We start from the raw sequence: 16,327 nt of genomic DNA, 5'->3' as shown, positions 1-16,327 counted from the left end.
CATTTTATGCATAACGGATACCTTGCACCCACAGCTGAAGGCACCATCTGCTCTCGAGGTATTTGAGAGGTCTGCAAATCTGAAAGAACGTACAGCGACTTGCAGCATCACTTTAAATTCATACGTAGAAAGCCACATCATTTCCCCTATTGCCATTTTCTGCCAGTCACCTCCCTTCAGCAATATCGAGAGAAAAAACATTAATATCTCATTGGAAGAATCTGCTCACCAAGGCAGTTTATTAATATTTCTGAATACTGCAAATTAAATTAGCTTGTTAGCACCTTCATCCTTTCAATATATAGATTAGGTTCTTATTTAAAATTTCTGTGTTAACAGCAGAATAAATATTATTTTTCTTGCCCAGACTAAAGTAGTAAGTATGGTAACAATTAATAAAGAAAATGAAAGGCAATCTTATTTTGGGCAGGACTGTTACTCCGTTTCCATTGTACGTGTGCCACAACATGTTCAGCTGGTCATCAAGAATCCAGCCTGCATATTTTAAGGTTATAAACCTGTTAAAACAGTCACCAAGGCTCCTATTCAAGTCAGTAGCAGCTCTGTCACGGGCTTAAATGGCCAAAACTTCTCCAAGAATTCAGAGTAAAACTTCGCTCTTCTCCTCTCACCAGTCACACAGTAAAAAATGAGTGCAAAACACCTTAAATAAATCAATAAATAAATAAACGAGCCGGGATAGTTCAGAAATACACCCCCTGGATTGGCACCGCACTAAATAGAGCGAGAAGACACTGTAGAATGTGGAACTGTTACCCAGCTCACAGACAAAACCCAAAGCCCCCAATGCGGTTTATTTGGCTGCTGGCAGAGGGGCAGACGCTGCCGTCACACCCCAGCACAGCACACCCCTCCCACCGCCCTCTGCCCCTACCAGGTGCCTTCATCTCTCTCGGGTCCCAGGTCTGCTGGCACGGCTAACGATGGCAGGGGAACATCATCTGCACACATGTCATTGCTGCAGAGGTTCTGCTTCCAACCACGATGGCACAAGCAGCACAGAGATGAGGAGCCTGTTGAATACTTCTGTCCTTTCACCCAAATCTACATCTCACTGCACTACACAAAACCAGTAAATCACTTGAGAGCTGCTACTTTCACACGAAAACATCTGAAGAGATCCCATCACGATGGCACGGCAAAGAAACAGAGAAGAGGCCAGAAAACAAGAGTGAAGGAAACAAAAACAGAGAAGAAAGCTGGAGCTGGAAATGCACTGGAACCAGTCAATGTATTTTCACAAGCAGTGATTTGCACTACCAAAACGTACAGGCAAAGAGTATTTTTAAAGCTTCCTCCCAGCCTGTCACAGCTGGTTCCTCACACTGGCAGACAGCTGTGACCCTCAGAAGCATTACTGACACGGCTGGGTCTCAAATTCCTGTATGCTGGAGCATTGTACAAAATTAAGTGGCATTTCCTTAAATAATGTAAAAGTGACATCACATTCTAGAGTGCTGAACTGCTTTCTCTCAAACTTAACGCCAAAGAAGATCCAGGAAAAGCTTTTTCTCCTCGACCAAAAAAAATAATCTGCTAGTATGAGTCTTCATAGAGAAAATGCTGCATAACTTCACACCCAGACCCTGCAACTGGGTGTGCAGGAAGTTTCCACACCCACGTCAAACTATCAAAAACCCACACTGACACAGTTAAGTCACTGAGATAAGACTGTGGGACCTGCGATGCACATTCCAGTTCAACGGCCTTTCTCCAGCACAACCCAGCTGTGACTTCACCACAACACTGAGTCCATTTCCCACCGATGAAGGAAATAATGACACATTCCTATCTCGGCACTCGCAGGGGCTTACACAGCAACACCCAGGGCAAAAAATAGTGCTGTCTGTAGGCAACTTAGAACATCATCATTTAGATCTTGTAATGCACCTCTATGGTGTGTTTGGGGTCTTTTTTTTGTTTTTTTTAGTTTTTCTGCAGAATTATAAAATGCATGCCACAGATTACAGTGCTCATCGTAAAAACTTCTTGCTTTTCCCACATCCAGGACTTCTCTGCTTTTACTTACGGCTTGCCTGTGGTTTCTTTTCCCTTACACCACCACTGTATTTTATTATAAAACAACTATCCTGCACAGGACAGATCATGTTTCAGGTAAAAGCAGTAGACTTTGTAGGAAACGTTCACATTTTGTTGCCATACAATGAAAAACTGATACTACAGTCTTCAGTCAGAGGGTGTGTGGGTTTATATTACCCCAGCAACACCCTCTGCCATGCAGTGCAGGGAGAACAAGGCAAAAGCAGTAAGTACAAGTAACCACGTGTTTAACTAGTGACCAGCGACAGGGGTTTAATACAATTGCATGTCACATCTATGGCTGCACCTTCCACAACCTCAGTGTTAAAGGCCCTTGCTGAAACACAGGGGGACACATCAACGGTCACAAGCACAAATCACACTGCACATTCCGAGTGCTCACAAGTTCTGCCGTGGCACACAGCCAGCACGTCCCACAGCTGAAGGCTAATACAAAAGCATATTTACTTTATCAAGGCAACCCAAGTTTACTGTCACTGCAGAAAACTGCCAAATCAATGCAATAACAAGGGAAACACTTGATGGAGCTGCACACCCAGCCCCTACTTGCCATTATTTCTGTGCACGTCTCCTTTTGTTTCCCCCCTGTGACAAGCCCCTCAAGCGCCACAAAACTGCTTCGTAAGGGGAAGACCTGGAGCACTGAACCTTGTAACAAGCAGCAACTTCTGCAAGACAGAGGATAGAGATCAGTGCTTCCCCCTAGCAAGCTGGTAGTTACTCCAAAAACAAAGCATGCACTGCTCCTTGGTTTGACCTCAAGTGTCTATCGGGGTTTTTTCCATTAATACTTTCACTGACACACAAACACTGTTTCATCTCCTGCTTTACTTGTATTAATCAACCCCAGAAAAACAACTGTGCAGCTTTCACTCCTCCACCTCGCCTCAAAGCTCTGTGACACCTGGTGAACACACAGCTCCTTCTATCAGGACATCTCCAGAAGCTGACGCAGCACGACAGACCATGCTCACACACACACACACACGCTGACATCTGGAGACACAAGACGCTTTTCCAGCACCTTCTGTGACTAACAGACTGAAATCCCCAACGCTCTCTCCTGTAACCCAGCCCCGGTGCGTGCCCTGTGCTCTGTCCCGGGTCCTCCTCCTGGTCCAGCTCCCCACGTCCATCCCCTCTCAGGCTGCCCCAAGCTCTCCCCACGCAGGCCTGGCTCAAGCCACCGTGCCCCAGCTATTCCAACAGTCCTGCAGGGCCTCAGCCAGGGCACAGGACTTCACCCTGCGGGCTGACAGACACCTTTCCCACAGAACTCCATTCCCTCACCTCACCGCTGCAGAGAGCTGCTGCTGCCTTTAGCATCCTCCAGGCCAAACTCAGGGAGTTCTTCAACCTCCAGGGATCACTGCAGTCCGCACTCCAAGGGTGAAGGACCCCCAATGTGCAGAAAATATCCCTTGGGTGTACAAGATGCTCTCAGCAGACCCTGCACAGCCGTGTGTTACCCTCTCCCCAGACAGTGCTGCCTGTTGAGGGGATGTTGCTCTGCGGTTGGGATCCCCGAGATGAATACCAGCTTCGGGTGAAAAGAGCCATCATCACGCCTCTAAGGGGACTTTTCTAAGGCTCCTCATTCCTCTGGGCTATTCCAGGTCTGAGTCAGCCCTTCCCACTTCCATTGCTAAGAAAACATTCTGGAAATATTTGTTCCTGTTTCTGCAGTAGTTCTCTGTCCTACAGCAGCCTCAAAACTCATGGCTAAAGCAGCCGCTGCAGAGATAACGAACAACGCAAATATTTTATGTGCCATTACTATTTCTAGCTAGATAAATACAAATATTGCTGTCCTTCATACCAACTGCATTCGTACTACAGACACACACACACAGTGAGGAGCTGTAGGAACAAGAACCCTCCTGAATGATCAGGTGCAACGTCTTTGCTCTCTGAGCTTTTCCAGCTCATTAGTATTTCACTTTTACAAGTTCCTCAGCTGCCTTTACAACAGGTTCCCTTCTCTCCTTCTGAAGGATGAGCAAGAGGAACTGTTTGAAGCACCCAGCACACCTTGCCTCGCTCCCCGTGCCCCTGAGAGTTTAACACCTCCAGTGCAATCTATCCCGGATAGAAAACCCCCGCGGGCGGAGCAGAGGCTCAGAGGAGATTCTGAGTCTCCCTTCTAGTTCCAGCAGCTCTAGAGCTGTGCAGGAAGACAATAAAGCGTACCGCAGCTTCTCTCCACGGCGAGAGACTTACTGCTGTCAGAAACCACGGGCCGTCCTGCAGCTCCTGCCCCCAACCCCCCCCGGGCAGAGGCCACCCAGGACAGCCGGTGCCTCGGCCCCCCCAGCCCCATTCTGAGCCCCCCGCTCCCCGCCCGCCTGCAGGGTCGGTACCGATCGCTCCGTGACCACCGGCGGGGAAAAGCCCCGCACAGACAGAGCAGCCCCGAACAGCCTCTGCTCTCCCGCCCCTCCCGTGGCAGCAGCGAGGCCGGAGCTGACTCCCCGGGAGCGGGGCTGCCGCCGCGGGACCGGCTCCCCCGCTGTGCCCCGGCGCCCCCCCCCAGCGCCCGCGCCCCCGCCGGCACCGCCTCTGCCCGGGGCCGGGCCGGCCCCCGGGGGACCCTTGCGGGCACCGAGCCCCTGCCCGCCCCGCCGCCAAGGCGCTACCGCCGGCGTCCCCCCCCGCGCCGGCCGCCCTCGCTCGTCCCCGCCGCTCCCGGAGCGCGGCCCCCGGGGATCGGCGCGGAGCTGCGGCCCCGGGAGCGCCCCGGCGCGACCCCCGCCCGCCTCCCCTCAGCGCCCGGGAGCCGAGGCCGCCCCCCCGCCGCCCGCACCCCCGCCCTCCCCGGCCAGCCGCCGCGGCCCGGCCCGGCTCCTCAGCGCGGCGGCACTGCCCGGGCCTGCGGCGCGTTACCTGCCCGGGCTCCTCCAGCGCCGGCTCCGCTCGTTGTCCGCCGGCGGGGGCTGGGGACGCGCCTGGACCCTGCGGCGCCGCCTCCGCCCGATCGGAGGGGGGCGGGGGGGTGGGTCAGTGGTTCCGCGCCCCCCGGCGCGGGGGGGATGATCCGTCCGGAGCGGCGGCGCCCTGGCCTGTCTGTCAGTCGGTCCGTCCGTCCGTCACGTTGCGGCCGGGCGTGTGCGTGTGTGTGTCTGTCCGCGTGTGTGTGTTATAAATGCAGAGGCTGAGCCGGAATATAGTTTTATAAACTTACCGAAAATAAGAACAAGCAAAAAAAAGGTTCGGTACGCCGGGGACCTGAGGGGGCGGGGGGTGGGGCTGTGCCACTCCCTTTATAGTCTACCCTAATGCATATTCACAAAATGGGCGTATTTCTCCCCGAAACCCTCCACCTCCAGGCTGCGCAAGCGCAATAAAGTTTCTGGAACCTTCCCCCAGTCCGCACATGCGCAGTAGAGTCTCTCGAACTTTCCCGGGTCTCTCTGGTGTTGCCGGGGGCTCTGACAGGGTCCCTCCAGTACTTTTCCACTTGCGCAACAACAGTCCATAGGAGTCTGTGTTTACAGAAAAAAAAACTCCATTTTAACAACAAAACCACAGTAAATCCCCTTTAACTTCTATACATTGCAGTGTACATAAGCACACCTGCTCCTCACATTAAAGTCACTATATTTTATAACATGGATCACCATCATATTGTGAGATATGTTTATCTGATTCGTGCCCATGGGAGTGATAAAATGTAATTCTCTTATGTTTGGAACTCCTAAATGCTTTTGTACTCTTTTAGGAAATGTTATGTACATAGTTCTTGTTGTTAAGATCAATTGCTGTTAGAGGAGAGATAAAATGGCCTCCACCATCAAACCAGACGGTGTCATGCCCAGACTCGTTTAGACTGTGTCTGCAAATGCACCTGTGCTGAGTCATCCTCCGTGCAAACCCCAGAAAAGCCCGCGAAAATTGTTACAACTTCGCAGACCCCTCAGGGAACACACCCGTCCTCATGAAAATGGAGACTGCCGGCACACCCAGCGCTGTTTGCTTGTCTCTATTCAAACAACAAATTTGCAGTTAAGTCTTAAAACCTTAATGACTCTGAGCTCATTTATGACACTCAGGGCTGCCGGGCTTTTAGGCAAACCCTGCTCTGAGGTGGGGGGGGCGGTGATGCCTTTTCAGTGTCCCCCACTGCAGGCGGGCCGTGGGTGGGGGCTCGCTGGCCACCAACTCCTTTCCCCCCAGGCCCAGGACACTGCTCAGCCCCAGGCCCTGACCTCACAAGCCACTTGCTGTGCCACCCCCCTTCTAAGGACTCCAAACAACGCACCAGCCCCTGGTTTTGTGCTTAAATATCCAAACTAAATTAAAATTGAGTAAGAACACGGCACCCCCCTTGCCACACTGCTCACACACCAAGCAACTGGGGTGAAAAAAAAAAAGCCCAAAATGGGAATGCAGCTGCTCCAGAGATGGCAGCAAGGGCTGGGGGGGCTCAAAGCACAACAGCAAATCATCCCCCAGGGAACAGGGAGACCCCCAGAAGGAAAAAGGGGAACAAAATGCCCCAGCTGGGGCTACTCACCTGCTCCAGCAGCACAGGCAGCACCCAGAAAGGGACATGGGGCTGGGTGCTCATGGTTGGGGGGTGGGGGGGTGTGTGTTTGTTTATAGGGTGCAGCTAGGTCCCAGCAGCAGCAAATGGGACAGTGGGTGGGAGAGGGGGTGAGCTGGGACACACACACGGACACACACACGCACGGACACACACACGCACGGACACACACACGCACGCACCAAAGGGCTCAGCCCCAGCTGGGCCAAATCCTGCAATGCAATTAGTCCCAGGGGGTGGGGGGTGTTTTTAAGCCCATCAATGCCTGACCCCCCTCCTGGGGTACAAGATGGTCCTCTGCTGGCTCTATTCTAGTGGTCACCAGTTTGCTCTGAGTGCTCCCAGTTATCCCACTGGAGGTGGCACTGAGGGAATCCCAGATCCTGCTGGATCCACCTGGGCACCCCCAACGCAGGTATTTAGCACCTATTTTTCCCCTGAAAAACCAAACCCACCAGGGGAAACATCCTGGCAGGGGGGGCTCCCTGGGGGCTAAGGTGCCTGGAGACTGCAGCGGGGTGGGCAGGGTTGGGGTCTGCCACTGTGGGGGGGAGGTTTGGGTGCTTCCCCCCCCTCACCCGAATCTGGGGAGAAGATCTACCAGGGGAGCAGTTTTTCCACAGGGCAGCCCCCAACACACCCCATGGCAGGGTGAAGGGATGCTCCCCACATGCCTGGGTCCCCCCAGGCTGTCTCTGGGGTTCCCCTCGGGGTTTCTCACCCTCCCACTCACCTGAGAGGTGCCACCAGCTTGGTGTGTCTCCCACCCCCCCCTCCCCCCCCCCCCCCGCAAAACGTGTCACTGCGTGTGTGCACAGGGGAGTTGGGGCTGTCCCCGGTGCTTTGCACGTTGTGCTGGGACAGCCCCGGCTCCCCCATACACACGGCCACATGTCCCCAGCCGTGACACCCCCAGGTCCCCCTGCCATGTCGCTTCTAGGGACTGCAGTTTCCCTGCCCAGTACCTCTCCATTCGTGACATGACTTATGCCAGGTCTCAGCACACCTTTCTCCCATCTGACGGTGAGGGGTGGCAGAAGGGGGCTGGGGAAAAGCAGCCCCAAGCAAGGGGGGTGGCGTAAGAGAAAGGAGGGGATGTGTGTCCCCAGGGCTGGGGGCAGAGAAGGGGTTATGGTGCTTCGCTCCGGAGGTGGGAATCATCAGCTGCCCCGAGCCCGGCAGCAGTGGGGTCAGTGCCTTCCTCTTTCCATCAATGGCAGTGTTGGAAGAGGGACAAGGGGGTGACAATCCATGAGCAGATAAGGAAACCTGCTCAGTGATGCTCATCCCGTGGGATAAGCGGTAGCGAACCAGCGGGCTTGGGGTGGGATTCGCTTTTGGCGTTAAAGCCATGTCCTGCTGCCACCCTTCCCACCGCGGTCCCCATCTCCCACCAGAGTCCCCATCTCCCACCACCTTCAGCAGCAACGGAGCGTCATCATCCTCCTGCTTTAGTGTGGGCTCCCCCAGACCCTTTTGGGGGCCACAAGCTCCCTGTCAGGAGCCATTGGGGCCAAAAAGGGGTTCATGGAGGCCAGGGGGTGTCAGGGAGAGCGTGGCAGCACGGGGCCAGCACAGACCCTGGGAGGGGGGTTGGACAGGGGCTGGTTTCAGCTCCTCTGGCCACACGTGGCCGCAGGACAAGGGATGCTGCGACCCCTCCTTATGCATGATGGTGTTACCGAAAATACGGAATAAAGAACTTATCGACACCAATTTGATGCAGACAAGCAGACACTTCTTTATTGACGGCCGGGCGCGCAGGGGAGCGTTCTCACCAACAGCGCGCACCAAGCACTAAAATCATGCATCTTATATAGAACTTGCTCATACAATCAACACGCAATTTCCAAGGACACAGTTTCATACGCAAACATAATTTCCAAGGACACGGTTTCCTTGGCAGGTACTTGTAAGCTGTTACGGTTGTTTCCCCCAGTTCCTATTAATCCTAGACTTTGACAACTACTTGTATTCTCCTGGTCCTGTATATCTAGATTATAAATCAACTTACAGATCAGTTTGTATTTGGTTACCCAGGTTCCAAACGTTTCTACTAAATGGTTATGACCAATCTCTTGGGCCTTGGTATGCGGCTGTATAGGGGATTTTAAAGCAGCAATCGGTTGCTGATACAAACCACAACAAATAAAAATTTTACTATTTCTTATGATTTTATGTTTCTATTAAATCAAACACAATTTCTTCTACTTATTGGTAAATCGATAACAATGGGAAGATCCCAGCCCAGGGCCACCCCACTCAGGCCACGCAGGTGCTTGGCTGCCCATCGCCCTTTATTGCTGCTGGCCAGAGATGCTTGCTCGCCTGCTCGGTGGCCGGGGTGGTGGGGGTTCGGTCGGGGACCCCCAGTGCTGCCTGGCTTCTGGGGTGCTGGATCCGTCCCACGAGGGCTGGGGGGGCAGGAGGAGCCCCCGTGCCCGGGAGAGACGGCCGTGGGAGGAGGCTGGCCTGTGCTCTGGCGAGGTGGGGATGCCAGGGGGCAAGGGGCAGCGGTTAGCCCCCCTGCAGCCCCTGGGGCAGGCACCACCCATGGGCACCTGCCTGGCCAGAGCCACCCAGAAACGGGGTCCTGGCCCCCACCCTGAAGCAGACAGGCTGTTGTCCCACAGTGGCCAGGACCACCCCGCCACGTCCCTCCACCTTGCTCTGGCTCCAACATGGGGATCGATTGCCCCATCTTCCAGTCCTCCCCCTCCATCCTGCTTCCACCCCACTCCACCCCAAACCCCCATCCCACCAGGACACAGCAGGGTGCCCTCTCCCCCCACCCCGGTGCCCTGGCAGGGCCGTACCTGGCTGGCTGAGCGAGGATGCAGCGCTCTGGGGCCAGGAGAGCAGGTGGCTGGTGTCCCTGGCATCCCACTGCCTCGGGGACAGCTTGGGCTTGGCCCTGGGGAAGTCTGGCAGGAGGGAGCAGAGGGAGCTGGGCTGGGGGGAGCCAGGGAGAACACATGGGGGGGAAAACCTGGCACGCCGCGGGCACCCTGCCCACTCCACTGCCCAGTTCACCCCCGCCAGATCCCCTCCCCAAGCGTGGCCCAGCCGTACCCTCCTTGCCCACGAGCACAGGCAGCTGCCCGCCCTGCCGGCCCCTGTAGATGTGGCCATCCTGGCCCAACAGCTCCATCTCGTCGTGCTGGGAAGGAGAGAGGGGGTTGGCTGAAACACGGGGCCCAAATCAGCATGTCCAGGCAAAACCCCCCACCCAGCTCCCCCTGGGGAAACTGAGGCACGGATCCCTCCCCCCCCCCACCCTGGATGCTCAGCATCACCCTCCCAGCCTCGCTCGCCCCCGCCGTATCCCTACCTTCGTCATCCTTACCTTGATGGGGAGCAGGGTGGGGGGCTGGAGCGGCCGCGGGGCGCCGGGCGGGTGGGGCTGGGGGCGCGGGCAGCGCTGCAGCGGGTGGGTGAGGGTGTGCCGGCCCCCGCAGCGCCGCAGCACTCTGGGGTACCCGCACTCGGCCACCCGCTCCCTGTGGGACGGAGCACAGGGATGCTCAGCACCCAGCACCGTGGCACCCCGTGCTTCACCCTACTATGCTAGGGAGGGGGCCACGGGTGCTCCCCAGTGGGGTATGTCCCTCCCGGTTCCCCTCCGGCTGCTGAAGGAGACCCACGCCTGTCCAGCTGTGCTGGATCTGCTCTTTCCCCGTGGCCCTGGTGAGCTGGTCATGGCCATGGCAGGTCCCTGCACCCTACGCAAGGGACAGCGGGAGGCAGGAGCTGGGCTGTCCCAGCTGCAGTGTTTAATTTCGGTGACTTGTTTCACAGGAGGCAGCTGACTCCCCACTGAAGCCTGAGGTCAGGCTGAGACCAGACACAGCTCATCACATGTGGCTTCAGCACCACTGAGACACAGACCTGGGCTAGACAGGGCAGCGCAGGGAGGGCTGTAAAACGCCACAGACCTGGGACAAGCACGGCTGACCCCTCTGCAGCACATCTCTGCTCCCCTGTCCTGCCCAGGCTCCCCCCTGCATCCCTTCACCCCCACCCTGGGAAGGGCTCTCCCTCTCCAGGGCAGGGCCAACCTGCACCCCAGGGGCCGGGTCCCCGTGTCCCCTACCTGTGGCTGTGCTGCGGTGTTTGCTCCATCTCGAGCACAGTATGGGAGCGCCCGGCAAGGTGGGGGGGCAGCGGTGGCATGTACGGGATGGGCACGATGAGCCTGGGGAGGGCAGGAGCAGTGGGTGGGTGACAGGGGACACACGACCCACCCCAGCTCGGGGCTGTGCCGCAAAACCCACAGGCTTGTACCCCATTGGCATCCCACTGCCCCCAGGGAGGGGCTCAGGAGGGCTGCACGCCCCAGGCAGACACCCTAACCCCCGTGCCGGGCACAGCGGGGCACTGCCAGCACCCATCTCCCCTCCGAATCACCCACGCAGCCCCCAATGCACCGGTGCCGGACGCTACTCACGGGCCAGGCACCAGCATGCTGAGGGGTCGGTCGCAGGACATGCAGTGGAAATGGGCCAGCAGCTGCCTGAGGGGGGGTGGGGGGAAAGGGCTGGGTGAGTTCCTGTGGGGGGATACAGCCCTGCCTGCACACAGGCAGGCAGCTGGCAGGCAGCAGCAAGGTGCTGGGCACTTTATTGTAATGAGTTATGGTATTTGCGGGGGGAACCGCAGGGTTTTGAGCCTGGCTTACCCCCCACCCCACCCCAACAAGGTCACAACCCACCGGCTGACTACAAAATCACGGGGGTACGATGGGGGAGAGCAGTTGGTTGTGGGCTCCCACTTGGGAAAAAGCAGTCAGACCAATTATTAAAACAGAAGAAACAACAGGACCTCGGGGTGGTGTGAGAAGTCGCATCAGCAAAACAACCCCTTTTGATCCAATTCCAATAGCCCATTTACAAGATCGTTACGGCCGTAAGCCTGGAGAGACTGAAACTGAATCCCTATGGAGAGTGTCTCTAAACGGGGGAGATAGAATTTTACTAGATGGCGATGAACCCCGTGGATATTGGGGTCCCGGTGTCTTTTTGGATGCTGGTCCCAACCCCCCGAATGACCCCCACTCACTAACAAGCAGAGTGGCATATTGGGCTGGTGGCATTGATGCCTTAGAGAGAGGAGAACCTCTGTTAATACCTATCAAATCTCTAAATGACCTCTCCGCAGCTTTTACAAAGCTGCCTGTATTCAAGCCATGCATCAGCACAATCCTACTGATGGTCCTCTTTCGGCACCTGTAGCTCCTGCTGTACTTAAAGTACTGATAAAAGGAGCCCCTGCCATGCTCAAACCTTTTCTCATTGCAAAACGGGATGAGATCCAGAGAGACTTAAATTATAATGAATTGGTAAATCTAACACAAACTGTTGGAAATAGTGGGGAAGAAGAATTAGAACCAAGAGTATTACCCACTTGGGCAACTTTAGTGCATGAAACTGTAAATCATGCCCGAGAAATGGGATGGGATGAAATTCCCAATGAAACAAAAAATATAGGTCGCACTGTTAGGCAAATGAAACAATTGCATCAAAATAATTCTCAGGACAAAAACCCTCTGACCGACAATCTAGGGGTCAGGAGTGGAGAAATGAACTGTGGAAGCAAGCACTGTCACTAGGAGTTCCTAGAGCCGCCATTCAGAGACAGCCTAGCGGCGTCATTCTGAGTCTGATTCAGGCATTTCTAAAGGGTATGGCTTCAAATGCTCCAACCCCCCCTCCGTCACCAGCTCCTAGAAAAAAAAAAAAAAAAAACCCTTTCCTCCCTCAAGAGGATCAGTTGCAAAGCACAGGATCAAAAAACTGATAAGGTCTGGACGGCAATTGGGCCTGCCGGTCCCGGCAAGTAGAAGCTTATCAGTGGTTAAATGAGAAACGGCCCTTACATTTTAATTCCAGTTGGTCCTCAACAACAATTAATAACATTTTTAATTGACACTGGTGCACAAATTTCAATAATTACACAGCGAGATGCCAATGAGCTAGGCATACGACCTGGCCAGCGAAAGGTTAAAATTACCGGAGTCACAGGAACTAGCACTGTGCGCCAGACAGCAAAAGTTAATTTACGGCTCCCTGGCGAAAACGTGTAACATCTCTTCGCTTTGCGATCAAGGAGCATTATGAGAATATCCTGGGTTTTGACGCACTGAACGGCCGGACCTGGCGTTTGCCAGACGGCGGTCTGTGGTCTTTTGGTTCAATTGCCAACCCCAGCCCGAATAAAAATCAACAAACTGCCACAGTGCGTGTACTCCGTGCAGCTCCAGCACTTCCCGAATCAAAAATTACTGATGTCCCACAGTACCCAATTTCTGCTGCAGCACGAACTGGAATTTCTGAAGTAATTGCGGACTTAGAAAAACGACAGATTATTTCCCGAACTCACTCCCCATACAATTCTCCTGTCTGGCCAGTCCGTAAACCAGACGGGAGGTGGCGTTTAACAGTCGATTCTCGGCGTTTAAATGCCAATACAGCCCCATTGGCAGCGGCAGTCCCCAACATTGCAGCTTTAACCGCTATGCTGCAAGCCGCACATCCTTGGATGGCAGTGCTAGATGTAAAAGACATGTTTTTCATGTTCCCTTTAAGGGAAAAAGATAGAGAAAAATTCGCCTTTAAGTGGGAGGGTATCCAATATACCTTTAACAGACTCCCACAGGGATATAAACACTCACCCACAATTGCCCATGCTGCACTTGCTGAACTTTTACAGACAGTTTCACTCCCTGCAGAGGTAAAACTGTATCAGTATATAGATGATATTCTAATTGGAGGAACCTGTCCTAACAAGGTGGGAGAAGTGGCAGCAACAGTTTGGCAAGCATTGCATGAGGCAAAAATTGAAATTCCACCTGAAAAATGTCAGGGACCAAGTAAAGAAGTGAAATTCCTGGGCACTTGGTGTATTGCTGGAAGTGCAGAAATCCCACCAGATACTCTAAATAAAATAGAACAATTAGAAATGCCCCAATCTAGAAAAGAATTACAGCAGCTGACGGGCACTTTAGGATATTGGAGAAAACATGTACCTGGATTCTCCGTCATTGCCCGCCCACTGTATTCGCTTTTACGAAAAGGAAAATCGTGGAGATGGGATTCAGAACATGAAGAAGCAATTAAAACTCTAATACTGGAATTAAAAACATATCAATCCCTAGGACCTGTCCATCCTCATGACCCTATTGTAGCAAAACTGGTTTTGCAGAACATGGTACTTATTGTAACTTATTTCAAATTGGCCCTGACCAGCCAAAGAGACCTTTACTGTTTAGCTCAACTGCATTTAAAGAGACAGAACAAAGATATTCAGAGTGGGAAAAGGGTCTTTTGTCTTTAGTCCATGCAGTTAAACAAGTTGAGAAAATAGGTCAAGAACAAGCTGTTCAGACCAGAGGTCCCTTTAATTTATTAGACACAATCCTAAAAGGGACTGCTCCCCCAGAGGGAATTGCACAAAAACCTACAATCAGGAAATGGTACGCCTATCTAGTGGGTGTGGCAGATGAAGTGCAATTAACTGAAGGACACACAAAAGTTTCTAAATTACAAATGCCTATTAATACTGACCCCCTGGCGTTACAACAACCATTCAAACCTTCACCAATTTTAGATGCACCTCCCTTCACTGAAGATTCACCAACCGAGGGTGTCTGGTTTTCTGATGCCTCGGCAAAAAGAGTGGATGGTAAATGGCAATATAGAGCTGTTGCATTAGAAATCAAAACAGGCAAACAAGTTATTGAAGAGGGTGAAGGCAGTGCTCAAGTAGGAGAGTTAAGAGCAGTTGTTCTGGCAGCACAAAATGAAGCAAAAGCCATTTATGTAGACTCTTATGCTGTCTGGGCAGGTGCCACACAGTAGCTTTGTCAATGGGAAGCCCTAAACTGGGAGATAAAGAAATCACCAATCTGGAGAACTGAAGACTGGCAATTGCTATTAACCATGGCCAGAAAAACACCATTCCAAATAGGATGGGTAAAAGCTCATGCTAATGACAACAAACCAGCTACGAATTGGAACCAAAGGGTGGATGAATTGACAAAAATTAGGAAAATAGACATTGAAGATTCCTCAAACCCCACATGGTATCGACTAGGAGAATGGTTACATCAAAAATTAGGCCACACAGGTCGAGAAGCACTTTACTTCTCAGCCCAAAGCCGGGGATGGCCCCTCAGTAGGAAAACGTGTGAAACCATCCTCACTGAGTGCCCCCAGTGTAAATTAAAATTGCAGATGGACCATCCTGCCAAAGCACCACCTTTACACGTTAAAGAGGGGAAAACTTTGTGGTCTACTTGGCAAATTGATTACATTGGTCCTTTAAAATCCTCTGCTGGGTACAAATACATTTTAACAGGTGTAGAGATAATACCTGGACTCCTTACAGCTACCAAGTGCCAAAAGGCTAATGCACACAATACTATCCGAGGCCTTTCCTCATGGTTCTCAATTTTACCTGTCCCTGATTCTATCCAGAGTGACAATGGCTCACACTTTACTAGTAAAGAAGTACAGGAATGGGCAAAGCAAAAAGAAATAAAGTGGGTATTTCACACACCTTATTACCCACAATCTAATGGTATAGTTGAACGAGCCAATGGACTGCTGAAAAAATACCTTAAACCACATGAAGGACAATGGGACAGCCGTCTTTCTGAAATTTTACAGCAGTTAAATAATCGGTATGGTCCCTATGGAAGTCCAATTACTCGAGCCTTCTTAACACCTTCTTCAGAAACAAACCTAAACAATGAGCACACCTGGTCCTCAATGAAAGCAGGACAGCCCGTGATGGCAAAATACCATCTGTAGGAACAATACCAGTAACCCCCGTCAAGCCACGAGGATTTCTAGCATGGGATGCTATTGATAATAATGGAATAAAACATAAAATCAGTACTAGATGGATTTATCTGGCATCCTAAGGGGTAACCTGTTCAGTGTCCCATCCCCCCCCCCCACGACCGTTCTCTTTTCTTTCCTTTTCAGAAATAACCGACTCCACCAACGACACATGGAAGCAGACACCATACCCAGCAAGTCCACCAGTAGCACTGTGGGAACAACCCTCATCTTCAGTATGAGACTCTTCACAGCAGTGCACCTACCCTTTCTCTCCCTCACCATCATACCTCGATTGCTACAACCATGGTGTCTATACGCCTCTTCTTCTCTCTTCCTTTTTCTGCTCATGAGAGTAAAGACACTTACAATGGCTCACACATCAAATCCTTGGGATCTTGCATTACTGAGATACACTGGAAGCATCAAAACACTACAAGAAAAGGCAGGTCTAATTGGTCAACCTTCCTCACTACACCGAAGGTGACAGGATTATTGCATTTGTCCTCACCATACGCAATGCCTCCGTGTACAACATATACCCAATCCTTGCATTAGGACTAAATCACAACTGAAACATACTCTGTCCCTCAGAACATAAAGTATGGGCCCACTAGAAAGAGGGGAAATGGCAAACGATATAAATGCATGTACTGTGTGAGAACAACGAGGCTTCATTTGTGAAGAAAATACTCCTGAAGCACAAGACATTTGTCTTGACACTGAACAAAACATTTGTCACTTTGAGATCCACCCAAACGAAACCCCTGAAAGCGTAGTCATGTATGTTGGAAAAGGATGTGTTTGCATGCGAACACGATGTGATTCCTTATTAATAGATGGTACTGTCCATACGACTCCT

The 16,327-nt window shown here is 52.6% G+C and overlaps 2 protein-coding genes across 2 annotated transcripts in view; both read right to left on the bottom strand.

Moving 5' to 3' along the window:
- The window catches only part of LOC141919150 (E3 ubiquitin-protein ligase PHF7-like), a 156,030-nt gene that overhangs the window by 126,861 nt on the left and 12,842 nt on the right, over window positions 1-16,327 (bottom strand). The gene's annotated exons all lie outside the window — the stretch shown is intronic.
- On the bottom strand, window positions 8,888-15,773 carry LOC141919145 (uncharacterized). Its single transcript, XM_074814170.1, has 8 exons — window positions 15,756-15,773; window positions 12,918-12,953; window positions 11,304-11,395; window positions 11,073-11,138; window positions 10,719-10,820; window positions 9,972-10,125; window positions 9,442-9,785; window positions 8,888-9,104 (listed from the first exon to the last, which is right to left on the bottom strand). The coding sequence occupies exons 1-8, from the start codon at window positions 15,771-15,773 to the stop codon at window positions 8,888-8,890; spliced, it is 1,029 nt and encodes a 342-aa protein (XP_074670271.1).

This window comes from Strix aluco, unplaced genomic scaffold (genome assembly GCF_031877795.1).
Source record: "Strix aluco isolate bStrAlu1 unplaced genomic scaffold, bStrAlu1.hap1 H_2, whole genome shotgun sequence".
NCBI classification, from domain to species: Eukaryota; Metazoa; Chordata; class Aves; order Strigiformes; family Strigidae; genus Strix; species Strix aluco.
The sequence above is the reverse complement of the archived record's forward strand: the minus strand, read 5'-3'. Positions and strand labels throughout refer to the sequence as shown.